Below are 13,695 nucleotides of genomic sequence, written 5' to 3' on the forward strand. Positions count from 1 at the left end.
GGTTTGTTGGTGTAAACCTGTGACTTTAGATACCCTCACAAAAAATAGTCTAGGGGGGTAAAAAAAAAAAAAGAGGTTTGACAGAGGGAACTGTAACTGTTAAAGTCTCATCATCCCGAAAGTGAAGAGAGAAGGAAGACAGGATAGTAGAAATCCAGCCGGTCTGAGAACAAACATTAACTGTTTAGGATAAAATCCGCCCCGGGTGGGAATTGAACCCGGAAAAGAGGTTTGACAGAGGGAACTGTAACTGTTAAAGTCTCATCATCCCGAAAGTGAAGAGAGAAGAAAGACAGGATAGGAGAAATCCAGCCGGTCTGAGAACAAACATTAACTGTTTAGGATAAAATCCGCCTCGGGTGGGAATTGAACCCAGGACCTCTGATGACTTACCTGTAGGTAACTCTACCATGTGGTGTACCCCCAGGTGTACCACTACTACTCATGTATACCACATGTATGGGAGAGGTAGAACTTTTGGCCCCACCAGGCAGTGAGTGTTCTGGAATACAATAGAAATGAGTGAGTTACAATCACACAATAAGAATGGACAAGATACGAATTATCTTACAATCTGGTCCTGCAAGAGATAGTTTTGTCTGTACGCTCTAGTTCCGCAAATTTTCAGGCCTAACCAAGTGAAACTGCATAAAACCAAGTACACCCAATAAAGTTCATATGCATTATTATGTAGGTACTAATACTTAAATACAAAAGTTGTGCTCGTGTTACTCCCTATTCAGTATACTTTCATTCATTTCCTAACCCATACAACAAAGACCAAGCACAAGTCCTCACAATGGTTGACTGCGGTTCAGGACGAGCCAGCCAATTTGCTCTAGTTCCGCAAATTTTCAGGCCTAACCAAGTGAAACTGCATAAAACCAAGTACATCCAATAAAGTTCATATACATTATTTCTTATTGCACACCTAGACCATAAAAGGAATATTCCTACCAAATTTCAGCTTTCTAGGTGTTGTGGTTCTAGAGATAGAGCGATCCCAGCCAATTAAACATGGCTAGAGCTAGAGATCATCACCCCGGTATATAGCAGATACAAAAAGATATCTTTTCTTTATTCTGCTATTACCATTCGGGGAAAGCTAAAGCTGCTAAAACAACAACAAAAACAACATTTCCTAACTCATTTGAGTCATTAGCTATTCACTTACCATTAATCTGTAAAGGTGGGTCTGGGGGAAAAAACTCGCAGAACCGTGGTTAACATTAGTCTGGTACAGTTTTACATATTCTTGAGAGTTCATTACAACGGTCAATACATTAATTCGACTTACTTTCAAGCCTCCAACTCTACTACCTAACCTCTTCTGGGCTTCCAACATAGCAACATAGTGTCCATCTGTCCATGATAAGTCTAATTAATCTCGTACAATGTTTAACTATAGCATTAACAGTGTACAGTGGACAACATCATCATTTTGGCACTGTCATTTAAGCGGGCCGCGGGTTCGATTCCCACCCGGGGCGGATTTTATCCCAAAAGAGATAAGGTTCGTTTTGGGAACGGCTGGCTTTCTCTTATCCTACGAACCCAGGACCTCTGATGACTTACCTGTAGGTAACTCTACCATGTGGTGTACCCCCAGGAGTACCACTACTACTCATGTATACCACATGTATGGGAGAGGTAGAACTTTTGGCCCCACCAGGCAGTGAGTGTTCTGGAATACAATAGAAATGAGTGAGTTACAATCACACAATAAGAATGGACAAGATACAAATTATCTTACAATCTGGTCCTGCAAGAGATAGTTTTGTCTGTACGCTCTAGTTCCGCAAATTTTCAGGCCTAACCAAGTGAAACTGCATAAAACCAAGTACACCCAATAAAGTTCATATACATTATTATGTAGGTACTAATACTTAAATACAAAAGTTGTGCTTGTGTTACTCCCTATTCAGTATACTTTCATTCATTTCCTAACCCATACAACAAAGACCAAGCACAATGGTTGACTGCGGTTCAGGACGAGCCAGCCAATTAAACATGGCTAGAGCTAGAGATCATCACCCTGGTGTATAGCAGACACAAAAAGATATCTTTTCTTTTGGGGAAAGCTAAAGCTGCTACCATTCGGGGAAAGCTAAAGCCGCTAAAACAACAACAAAAACAACATTTCCTAACTCATTTGAGTCATTAGCTATTCACTTACCATTAATCTGTAAAGGTGGGTCTGGGGTGCTATTACCATTTGGGGAAAGCTAAAGCCGCTAAAACAACAACAAAAACAACATTTTTCCTAACTCATTTGAGTCATTGGCTATTCACTTACCATTAATCTGTAAAGGTGGGTCTGGGGATACAGACAAGGCCAGTTGTTCGGACACAGGTTTCCGTCGGTTCAGCAGTACTCCATGGCTAGGTTCCGGTGGATGAGACGTTACAAGTGGATGTGTTTGTTGTGGAGGTGTCAACAGACTTGAGCTGGATGAATGTTGGGAGGTGGGGGAGAGGGTGGGGCGGAACCCAGTGGGGGCACCTAGGGGTCCAGTAGGAGGGCACCCAGGGGTCGAGGTCTTGGCGAGCATCTCTCCCAGAGTGAGAGGGGAGGAAGGCATGCTGGTAGAGGGAAGGTCTCGGAGACCAAAACCTGAAATGTGATGATTTAATATTTATAATATTGATTTGGTCACAAGTTGATAGAACAAAGTGAGGTCTAAATTATATCTAAGTAAACTGAATGATTTTGCATATATCCCAGAGTGTAGGTACAATGGTACATCGGTACAGTCTTGTAAATACCTCAACATGATTTATTGAAAAAGAGAAATAAAAACTTCAGGTGACACTTTTAGCTGAATTCCTTTTAGTGATAACTAGATCAACTTTTTCAAAATCAGAAGTTTGAGTCATGGTTGTGTTTTTTTGGCTCACTAGAAAGCTTCTTATTATTCCCCTTTTTACTTTTTTTTAATTGTTACCAGCTGGAGTAAAGGGACTTTTTTGTTTCAGCCAAGCAGGATAAACAGTGTATATTCTATTCTATTTTTCCTATGCGCCTGATTTCCATTTTACCTGCAGGTGGGAATGATGATGCAAGGGGAGGTGATAGAGTAGAGGAGTTCTCGTAGCAAGGACTAAGTTGATGTTTTTTTGGCTCACTAGAAAGCTTCTTATAATTCCCCTTTTTACTTTTTTTTAATTGTTACCAGCTGGAGTAAAGGGACTTTATTGTCTCAGCCAAGCAGGATAAACAGTGTATATTCTATTCTATTTTTCCTATGCGCCTAATTTCCATTTTACCTGCAGGTGGGAATGATGATGCAAGAGGAGGTGATAGAGTAGAGGAGTTCTCGTAGCAAGGACTAAGTTGGGTCAGGTTGGGCACATCATTGGTTCCTCCATAAATATTGAAGTCTTCGGGAAGGTAAATGTCATCAAAGTTAAGTTCCTCAAGCAGAGTGTTGTCCTGGGCATTTAACTCAGCCAGAGTTGGACCTGGTTAGAATAGAAACAAGACAAGATTAAAGTCATAGCAAAGCAAAATAGGTTCCAGTGTTACCTAATACTTACTGAAGAGGAACAAACCTATAACTTCACTAAACACATAACTTTGTGCCACTTATTAGAAGTTAACTTCAGCTGACTCTGGAAAACAAGACAAGATTAAAGTAATAGCAAAGCAAAATAGGTTCCAGCGTTACCTAATCCTTACTGAAGAGGAACAAACCTATAACTTCACTAAACACATAACTTTGTGCCACTTATTAGAAGTTAACTTCAGCTGACTCTGGAAAAGGAACCCAGGACCTTCTGTATGTCAACCTAGAACTTAACCACATTCAATTTACCTTGAATAAGGTCTGACTTGTCTACTTGGAATATATCGTCTCCCACATCATCCTCCATTTTGACAGCACTATCCTTAGGATTCCACACGGCTGTGTAGAGACTTGGGTCTGATGTCATACTGTTGGAGTCCTGGTTCAAGATGTCGTAGTTTGTTGGGTCTGGATAACAAACAGAAGTCACATGTTGTACAAAATTGTGAATTTTATGAATGTGGATTACATAATTTTGGGACTGACTTTGTTAGAGAAAAAAAGAGAAGTGACATTTAAAAATAGGTAGATCAAGTGCAAGATTACTTCTCATCTCAATATTGATACTTTTCTTTTAATAATAAGAAAAATCTTTTGAGTTCTCAGGTAGAGGATAACATCTTAATCATTGCCTATCGTCTCCCACATCATCCTCCATTTTGACAGCACTATCCTTAGGATTCCACACGGCTGTGTAGAGACTTGGGTCTGATGTCATACTGTTGGAGTCCTGGTTCAAGATGTCGTAGTTTGTTGGGTCTGGATAACAAACAGAAGTCACATGTTGTACAAAATTGTGAATTTTATGAATTTGGATTACATAATTTTGGGACTTACTTTGTTAGAGAAAAAAAGAGAAGTGACATTTAAAAATAGGTAGATCAAGTGCAAGATTACTTTTCATCTCAATATTGATACTTTTCTTTTAATAATAAGAAAAATCTTTTGAGTTCTCAGGTAGAGGATAACATCTTAATCATTGCCTACTCACCTACAAGAAACCTTGTTATATTTTACTAGGTAGGTTGAAATGATAAACATATACTTCTTCACTATTTGCAAATAGTGAAGAAGTATATGTATATCATTTCAACCTACCTAGTCAAGATGAACCTTCACAAAGTTACAGAATCCTTAATCTATCATATGTTATAGTTTATTACATAAAGGCAAAGTCCACACTGAGTAATACCAGAAGTTACATATTCCTCTTGTCAAAGTGGTCCTTGAAACATTTGCCTTGTTCATCTCAATATTGATACTTTTCTTTTAATAATAAGAAAAATCTTTTGAGTTCTCAGGTAGAGGATAACATCTTAATCATTGCCTACTCACCTACAATCTCACCTACAAGAAACCTTGTTATATTTTACTAGGTAGGTTGAAATGATAAACATATACTTACTTCTTCACTATTTGCAAATAGTGAAGAAGTATATGTATATCATTTCAACCTACCTAGTCAAGATAAACCTTCACAAAGTTACAGAATCTTCAATCTATCATTTGTTATATTTTATTACATAAAGGCAAAGTCCACACTGAGTAATACCAGAAGATTTACCTAATACTTACTGAAGAGGAACAAACCTATAACTTCACTAAACACAAAACATTGTGCCACTTATTAGAAGTTAACTTCAGCTGAATCTGGAAAAGGAACCCAGGAACTTCTGTATGTCAACCTGAAAAGGAACCCAGGAACTTCTGTATGTCAACCTAGAACTTAACCACATTCAATTTACCTTGAATAAGGTCTGACTTGTCTACTTGGAATATATCGTCTCCCACATTAAAGTCATAGCAAAGCAAAATAGGTTCCAGCGTTACCTAATACTTACTGAAGAGGAACAAACCTATAACTTCACTAAACACAAAACTTTGTGCCACTTATTAGAAGTTAACTTCAGCTGACTCTGGAAAAGGAACCCAGGACCTTCTGTATGTCAACCTAGAACTTAACCACATTCAATTTACCTTGAATAAGGTCTGACTTGTCTACTTGGAATATATCGTCTCCCACACATATTGCTGGCTTTTCTTGATCCCACTCAGTTGTGTCAGGTTATTGTGAACTGGTGGGTAACCTGTCTAATGGTAGGGAAAATCCCCATCACTAAAGACCCAACAGATATTAATTAATTAGCACCAAACCCCTATCAATCAAAATGAAAACTCCCATATTACTATTCCATCAACCATCAAGTATACAAGACCTTGTTTAAACTGCTGGGGTAAAAGGACTTTTCATTTTCAATTCTACCCAGGCAGGATTAATTAGCACCAAACCCCTATCAATCAAGATGAAAACTCCTATATTACTATTCCATCAACCATCAAGTATACAAGACCTTGTTTAAATTGCTGGGGTAAAAGGACTTTTCATTTTCAATTCTACCCAGGCAGGATTAACAAAGTATGTATATTCTTTTATATTCTCTAGATGTTTCCTAAAACCTTCTTGTTTAATTTACAGATGCTCCAAAGCCTTCCCTGCTTAAATTCTTGGGTGTAGAATTAAAGAGATCCTATGCTTTGGCTGCTGGGTTAAAAGGACTTTTCATTTTCAATTCTACCCAGGCAGGATTAACAAAGTATGTATATCCTTTTTTATTCTCTAGATTCTAGATGTTTCTTAAAACCTTCTTGTTTAATTTACAGATGCTCCAAAGCCTTCCCTGCTTAAATTCTTGGGTGTAGAATTAAAGAGATCCTATGCTTTGGAGTTTGATGAAGAACAATATTCCGCCAGAAGAGAGAAGGTCTACACATTTCTGAAAATTCCCAAAGAAGCAGAGAAGTTTATGGCTTATGGCTTCTTTCAGGTAGGTATCTTGTGGTGATTCATGGGTATTTGTATCAGAACTCCAAGGTAGTACCCACTGAGCTACCAACCCCTTGTGAAGGTACTAAGGGGTGTGTATAAATCATCAACAGAGGCTGTACCTTCCTCAGTGGTGTAGTGGTCTAGTACCCACTGAGGGCACTGAGCTACCAACCCCTTGTGAAGGTACTAAGGGGTGTGTATAAATCATCAACAGAGGCTGTACCTTCCTCAGTGGTGTAGTGGTCAAGACACTCACCTGGTGAACAGGAGGGCTTAGGTTCAATCCCAGCCACGACATGGAATGTTATCCTCGTTTATTTAAAAAAAAAAAAGTAAAGTTACCTATAGTAAAGTTCTGATAGTTAGGTGATAGAGAATGTCTCAGGTGTAATCTCACCTAGTGCTTACCCTCCACTGAAAAATCTATTTTTGTTATGGACTGGTGGTCTGCAAACTGGAGAATTTGGGCACAAAAAAATCCTTTAATTATGTTGAATATACTTGCCAAATTTAATCAAAATTGCACAAATTGTTCTGGAGTTATTCTGGATTAGGAGGAGGAGATATTAAAGGAGAAATCATGGAGTTGAAATTTAAAACTTCAATAAACAAATCACTTGACTTCTCCCTGTTTGATTGCAGTGTGCAGACTCCTTCCTGTTTGTGTACACATTCCTTCCATTCCGATTCCTCATAGCTTTGTTCTCCCTTGTGTCAAGATGTTTCCAGCGTTGTTTCCATTATCCTCCGGCCTCTACACACACCCGTGGCCTCCTGCGGCCGCCTGAGATTTGTGATATTATCAAGGCCACTATTCTCATCTTGTGCTCGGGTTTGATGTGCTACGTAGACACCAGTATGATGTATCATCTTATCAAGACGGGCACAAAAAATTCCTTTAATTATGTTGAATATATGTGCCAAATTTAATCAAAATTGCACAAACTGTTCTGGAGTTATTTTGGATTAGGAGGAGGAGATATTAAAGGAGAAATCATAGAGTTGAAATTTAAAACTTCAATAAACAAATCACTTGACTTTTCCCTGTTTGATTGCAGTGTGCAGACTCCTTCCTGTTTGTGTACACATTTCTTCCATTCCGATTCCTCATAGCTTTGTTCTCCCTCGTGTCAAGATGTTTCCAGCGTTGTTTCCATTATCCTCCGGCCTCTACACACACCCGTGGCCTCCTGCGGCCGGCTGAGATCTGTGATATTATCAAGGCCACTATTCTCATTTTGTGCTCGGGTTTGATGTGCTACGTAGACACCAGTATGATGTATCATCTTATCAAGAGTCAGTCTGTGATCAAGTTGTATATTTTCTACAATATGTTGGAGGTGGGGGATCGTCTATTCTCATCGTTTGGACAGGATATTATCGATGCTTATCAAGAGCCAGTCTGTGATCAAGTTGTATATTTTCTACAATATGTTGGAGGTGGGGGATCGTCTATTCTCATCGTTTGGACAGGATATTATCGATGCACTGTTCTGGACAGCAACAGAGCCTCGTGATAGAAAGAGACAACATCTGGGTGAGTGAGATTTGGATAGGATATTATCGATGCGCTGTTCTGGACAGCAACAGAGCCTCGTGATAGAAAGAGACAACATCTGGGTGAGTGAGATTTGGACAGGATATTATCGATGCGCTGTTCTGGACAGCAACAGAGCCTCGTGATAGAAAGAGACAACATCTGGGTGAGTGAGATTAAGATTTTTTATATCATGATTGATTCTATGTCAATTGTCAATTTACTTTTTGTTTATTGCTTTCTCGTCGAACACTGTCGTCTCGTCGCGTCGATCGACAGCGATAAACCTATGTTGGGTGATATGTATAAGGATATGACTGTCTGGGCAAGCATGTTCTACTGGATTCTCCTAACCCCACTCAGTGCAGTGTTCAATTCCCAGCTAAATGCCAAGCCTGTTTATTTTACACCTATGTTGGGTGATATGTATAAGGATATGACTGTCTGGGCAAGCATGTTCTACTGGATTCTCCTAACCCCACTCAGTGCAGTGTTCAATTCCCAGCTAAATGCCAAGCCTGTTTATTTTACTTTTTTATGTACACACACACATAAACAATCTGCCAGCCTCTGGCTGGTTGCCAAATAAAAAGCACAGAATACCAATCAATCATAGGATATTTGTCTTCAATAGGACGTACAACCATAGCGCATAGCGCACCCTAGTTTCAAACTTTTGGAACTAAAAAATTCTATTTTTCTTTATTGATGGAAGTTAAACCACTGTATAACTAAATGTTGGTCTTTAGTGCCGAGGGTTTTACCCTTCATTCGACGTCAAGCTACCCGCCTGCGGACAGTAAACTCAACCGTCCATATCGTCACCCATCCGGATATTATCTACGCGCAACGTTGCTCAACTTCAGTGGTCCATTGGGATTGGGAAATTGTGAACTGGAAATGCCCTAATGCAGTTTTACGTTGAATAATTCTTATGCTGGGGTTTACCTACTCGGGATTGAGATGAAACAAGGATTTCCCTATACTTGGCTAAAATGATGGCTAAAAAGATGAGAACTCCTGATCTGTCCTATCCTGCATTGGAATCGTCTCTCAAACTTCTACCTCTTTCTGATCGAAGAACCATGTTCGACTTGATATCTCTTCATAAAATTCTTAATGGTAGCTTTAATGCACCTGTATTGAATGATTCAATTATTCCTAATAACCCTTTATATCCTACTCGCAATAGCATCCCTTTCTATCCTTCATTTGCTCGTTCCAACTATGTCCAGAACTCACCCCTGATTCGTTTTCAGAGGACAGCCAATTTGATGTCTTCTGAAATTGATGTCCGTACTATTACCATTGCCGGAATTAAGAGTCACTTTCTGTCGAGACTCCACACCCCTTGAATATTATATAGTTTTCCTTAATTTTAGTTTGTTAGATTAAGATAGTTAGGGGGACTCCACACCCCTTGAATGTTATATAGTTTTCTATTTAGTAATTTTAGTTTAAGTTAGATTAAGATAGTTAGGGCATACAATGTACGTAAGTTAGTAAAGGGTCCGCCCGTGTATTAAAATAAATAAAAAATAAATACTTAATACCCGGGTCAACCTCGGATTGAACTCAATCCTGAGACAATTCACGGTGGTAAAACTCGACCTTATAAAATCGTCCACTTTGTCTGTATTGCTACTATATTGAACTCGTTGTATTATTTCCCAGGTGAGTATACGGGATGCCTGTCTGAATGAGGAAATGTTGCGTGTAGCGGCGTGTGGTATGGACCCTAATGCAGTTTTACGTTGAATGATTCTTATGCTGGGGTTTACCAACTCGGGATTAAGATGAAACGAGAATTTCCCTATACTTAATAACCAGGTCAATCTCGGATTGAACTCAAACTCAATCCTGAGACAATCCACGGTGGTAAAACTCTACCTCATACATTTGTCCCCTATATCTGTATTATTACTATTGAACTCGTTGTATTATTTCCCAGGTGAGTATACGGGATGCCTGTCTGAATGAGGAAATGTTGCGTGTGGCGGCGTGTGGTATGGAATCCATAGGCGAAGACAATGAGAACCTCACCCGCAGTGTCCCCAACATACAACAGGAAGAAGATATAAGCCACCCTGTAGAACAGATCAGCCCCAGTCCCTCTACTGAGATGTTCAAGCGAGCCGAGTCTGAGCCTAACCTATCCACACTAGCTGCACCACCTGAGGAGAGTTAGCGTCCAGACCCTGTGTCAACTACAGACACATACTGTAGTGTTTGTTAACCTCCGGTCCAAGGCCGTATGCGGGATTTTGTCGAGGGGGAAGGGCCGGATGGATGCTCCAAATTTTTGGGGTCTCGAATACGTTAAAGGAGAAATAGGACGCTCGAGGGGGGGGGGGGGGAAGAAGATATGAGCCACCCTGTAGAACAGAACACAGTCTCATACTGAAGTGTTTGTTAACATACTGAGAAAATGTTTGTGTCTAGTCTCCGAGATTATAGCTGGGTACACAAAGTAAGTTTAAACTCCGTTCAAGTTTAACTTTTGGATTCAATAATCTGATTGGTTGATTTGAAAAACTTTCACAAAGTCCAGATAGTTGGTTTGTTAATTTATGAACTAGTCAATTTTGAATCACTTAATTTCTCTTTGTATTCGTTATACGAGGGAAATTTTCCTACAAGCATAGATTATTATGAATCTTCGATTTATTTTATTGATGAAATATGGGGCAATATTATTATTACAGTAGAATTTCGATATAATGATATTCAAGGAATAGACTGTTGGGTTCTTTAAAGCGAATTTTCGTTGTAGCGAGGTTTCGTCATATCACATTTTAAAATTAAGGGCAACGAACTTTGTTTCGTAAAGGTTAGTACACATAGGTACTACAAATTTTTATAACGATATGATGTGTCACCGGTTATCTATCGAGATTCTACTGTATTTCTTATTTACTTACAAGTATGCTACTCTACTATAAACGTTTATTGTATTTGTTTTTCTATTCCCTCTCATAAGTAGAATAAGAAAATTGTTTTAAACAATAAAACCGTGACTATTTCTTATTTATCTAGACTCTAGAGTATGCTACTCTACTATAAACGTTTATTGTATTTGTTTTTCTATTCCCTCTCATAAGTAGAATAAGAAAATTGTTTTAAACAATAAAGACTGACAAAAAAATATTGTTGTTTTTGAAGACGATCTTCTTTTTTTCCACCTAATATTTTTCATACCTACCCGGCTACTTACATTAACCTCACCAAACCTGAGTGTGGTCTTTGAGCACGTAATGCGTAATCGTACCTAGATGGTCACCCAATACCCAATACCATGCACAACGTTGGTTAACTTCAGTGAATCGTAGAGAACTCGTGCAGTTAACCATGATCACTGACGTTGTCGCCATCCATTGATTTCCTACATACCTACCTACATTCTACAAGTCCTACATAATCCTAAATCCTGACAGATAAAATAAAACAACTCATTTGAAAATTGGAAACCATGTTTCCTACAACAAAGTCATTTTCGTGTATTTTTAATTTCATAAATTTATTTTTTTGACTAGGTAAAAAATTAAAAAATCTAAATGAGTAAAAATTTTAAAATGAAACAATGTTTGGTATTGGCATAATTTTAGACAGTTTTGGACAACTTAAGTTATTAGGTTCCGATAACGAGTATGTAAAAATAATAGACTGTTAAGGGGGAGGTAACCACTAGGCTAGTTTAACGCCGAAGGGTACTCTACCACCCAACCCTTAGAGCTTACACCTACCATAATAATTCCGTCAAATTCTCAAATAAATAAATAAATTGGGACAAAATTCCAGGTCTTGGCTAGAATTGAACCCACGTCTTCCTGTTTATCAGGCGAGTGCTTTCACTGCGCCACTGCGGCAGGTGATTGAGGCAAAAATGTGTTAGATTTATCAAAATCCTAATAAAGTGTTATATAATAATAACTCGGGATTGAGATGAAACGAGGATTTCCCTATACTTAATAGCCAGGTCAACCTCAGAATGAACAAATCCTGAGACAAATCTTTTGTTTTTTTTTTTACGGCTTTCTTTTAAGTGGCAGGGTTCTCCTAGAGGAGCTCTTCCACCCAACCACTAAATTTTTCCTTCACTGTGAGCCTTTAAGATATTTCACCAGGGAGGTCTTGAATGCTCCTAGACTTTGTGAGTCTCAATCCACGGTGGTAAAACTCGACCTTAGAGGGTTCATCATCATTTGCACAAGTACCTCAATGGTTCTCCTCCACTGTCTACTATATCTTACATACTTCGTTACCGGAATCGAAAATGGTGGCAAAAACATGTACCTATTTATCAAGCTGAGTACATTGTATAAAGGAGTATAACTATAGAATACATGGTAGGTGAATTCCAATATGGAGTAACATGATCAGTGTACTTATACAGGGTGTTTATACACAAATAACTCGATTTTTCCAGTTCAGTTAGGTAGGGGTAGGGTAATGTGATTACGAAGATATTCTGATCGTTTTTTTTTTTTTTACACATTTCGCCAGAGAGCAGTGTCGAGTGTGCACTTTATTGTCAATCACCCTGCATATGTACAATATTATACAGTGTGTAAATGTCTTGAAATGTTTCAAACAATAAAATATGGAAAGCTGAATAATGAATACCTAGTGTGAGAAGGCGAGCGCAGTGACCACTACGCCATGGAGTAAATTGTGATATATCCTAGCCTAGTTAGCTGGGAGGGTAGCGTGTCTGCCTTGTAAGCGCTAGGTCACGGGTTGGATTCCCGCCCGGGGCGGATTTTATCCTAAATAGATAAAGTTCGTTTTCGGAACGTCTCCTATCCTGTCTTCCTTCTCTTTCGGGACGATGAGACCCTAGCACTTACAGTTCCCTCTATAAAAAAAAAAATTGTTATTCAATCTTTGCGTTTTTCGTTATTCATAGCCACTAAAGAAAAAACGAAAAAAGAGGTAACTGAAACAGTTGTTGTTATTCAATCTTTGCGTTTTTCGTTATTCATAGCCACTAAAGAAAAAACGAAAAAAGAGGTAACTGAAACAGTTGTTGTTGTTGTTGTTGTTGTTGTTTTCAAATGCTCGGAGTTGACTATTAGGTCATTTTCCCTCGTGCATCCCAATACTTTGCTACTATGAGTCTAACACTCGTATTTATGAACAAGAATGATCGTTCTTAGATCAGTCTCAAGTCAAAATTGACCAATCAAATGCCTTGAGACTATGCTTGGCACGAACTTAAGAGCCAGCATTTTGTTCATAAATATGGGTGTCAATCCACGGTGGTAAAACTCGACCTTAGAGGGTTCATCATCATTTGCACAAGTACCTCAATGGTCCTTTCCACTGTCTACTATATCTTACATACTTCGTTACCGGAATCGAAAATGGTGGCAAAAACATGTACCCATTTAACAAGCTGAGTACATTGTATAAAGGAGTATAACTATAGAATACATGGTAGGTGAATTCCAATATGGAGTAACATGATCAGTGTACTTTAACAGGATTAACAAAGTATGTATATTCTTTTATATTCTCTAGATGTTTCCTAAAACCTTCTTGTTTAATTTACAGAAGCTCCAAAGCCTTCCCTGCTTAAATTCTTGGGTGTAGAATTAAAGAGATCCTATGCTTTGGAGTTTGATGAAGAACAATATTCCGCCAGAAGAGAGAAGGTCTACACATTTCTGAAAATTCCCAAAGAAGCAGAGAAGTTTATGGCTTATGGCTTCTTTCAGGTAGGTATCTTGTGGTGATTCATGGGTATTTGTATCAGAACTCCAAGG

General features: G+C 38.6%; 2 protein-coding genes across 2 annotated transcripts in view; one reads left to right on the plus strand and one right to left on the minus strand.

The window, feature by feature from the left end:
* The window catches only part of LOC103517672 (protein CREBRF homolog), a 12,738-nt gene extending 8,611 nt beyond the window's left edge, over positions 1-4,127 (minus strand). Inside the window, exons 1-5 of the mRNA XM_026829684.1 lie at positions 3,816-4,127; positions 3,268-3,462; positions 2,297-2,614; positions 1,576-1,684; positions 1,175-1,181 (exon numbers count right to left, since the gene is read on the minus strand). Coding sequence (XP_026685485.1) covers positions 1,175-1,181; positions 1,576-1,684; positions 2,297-2,614; positions 3,268-3,462; positions 3,816-3,933 — 747 coding nt within the window. The 5' untranslated portion in view covers positions 3,934-4,127. The remainder of the gene's footprint in view (positions 1-1,174; positions 1,182-1,575; positions 1,685-2,296; positions 2,615-3,267; positions 3,463-3,815) is intronic.
* Positions 4,128-6,220: 2,093 nt separating this feature from the next.
* Positions 6,221-10,278, plus strand: LOC103517670 (transmembrane anterior posterior transformation protein 1 homolog; the record flags this gene model as incomplete). The annotated part of the gene is made up of 6 exons (XM_026829685.1): positions 6,221-6,391; positions 7,452-7,733; positions 7,834-7,930; positions 8,364-8,446; positions 9,605-9,676; positions 9,882-10,278. Coding segments are annotated over 6 exons (942 nt in total), but the record flags the coding sequence as incomplete, so codon positions are not given.
* Between the last annotated feature and the right edge of the window lie 3,417 nt (positions 10,279-13,695).

The sequence above is a fragment of the Diaphorina citri genome, unplaced genomic scaffold (assembly GCF_000475195.1).
Source record: "Diaphorina citri unplaced genomic scaffold, Diaci psyllid genome assembly version 1.1 scaffold1923, whole genome shotgun sequence".
NCBI lineage: Eukaryota > Metazoa > Arthropoda > Insecta > Hemiptera > Psyllidae > Diaphorina > Diaphorina citri.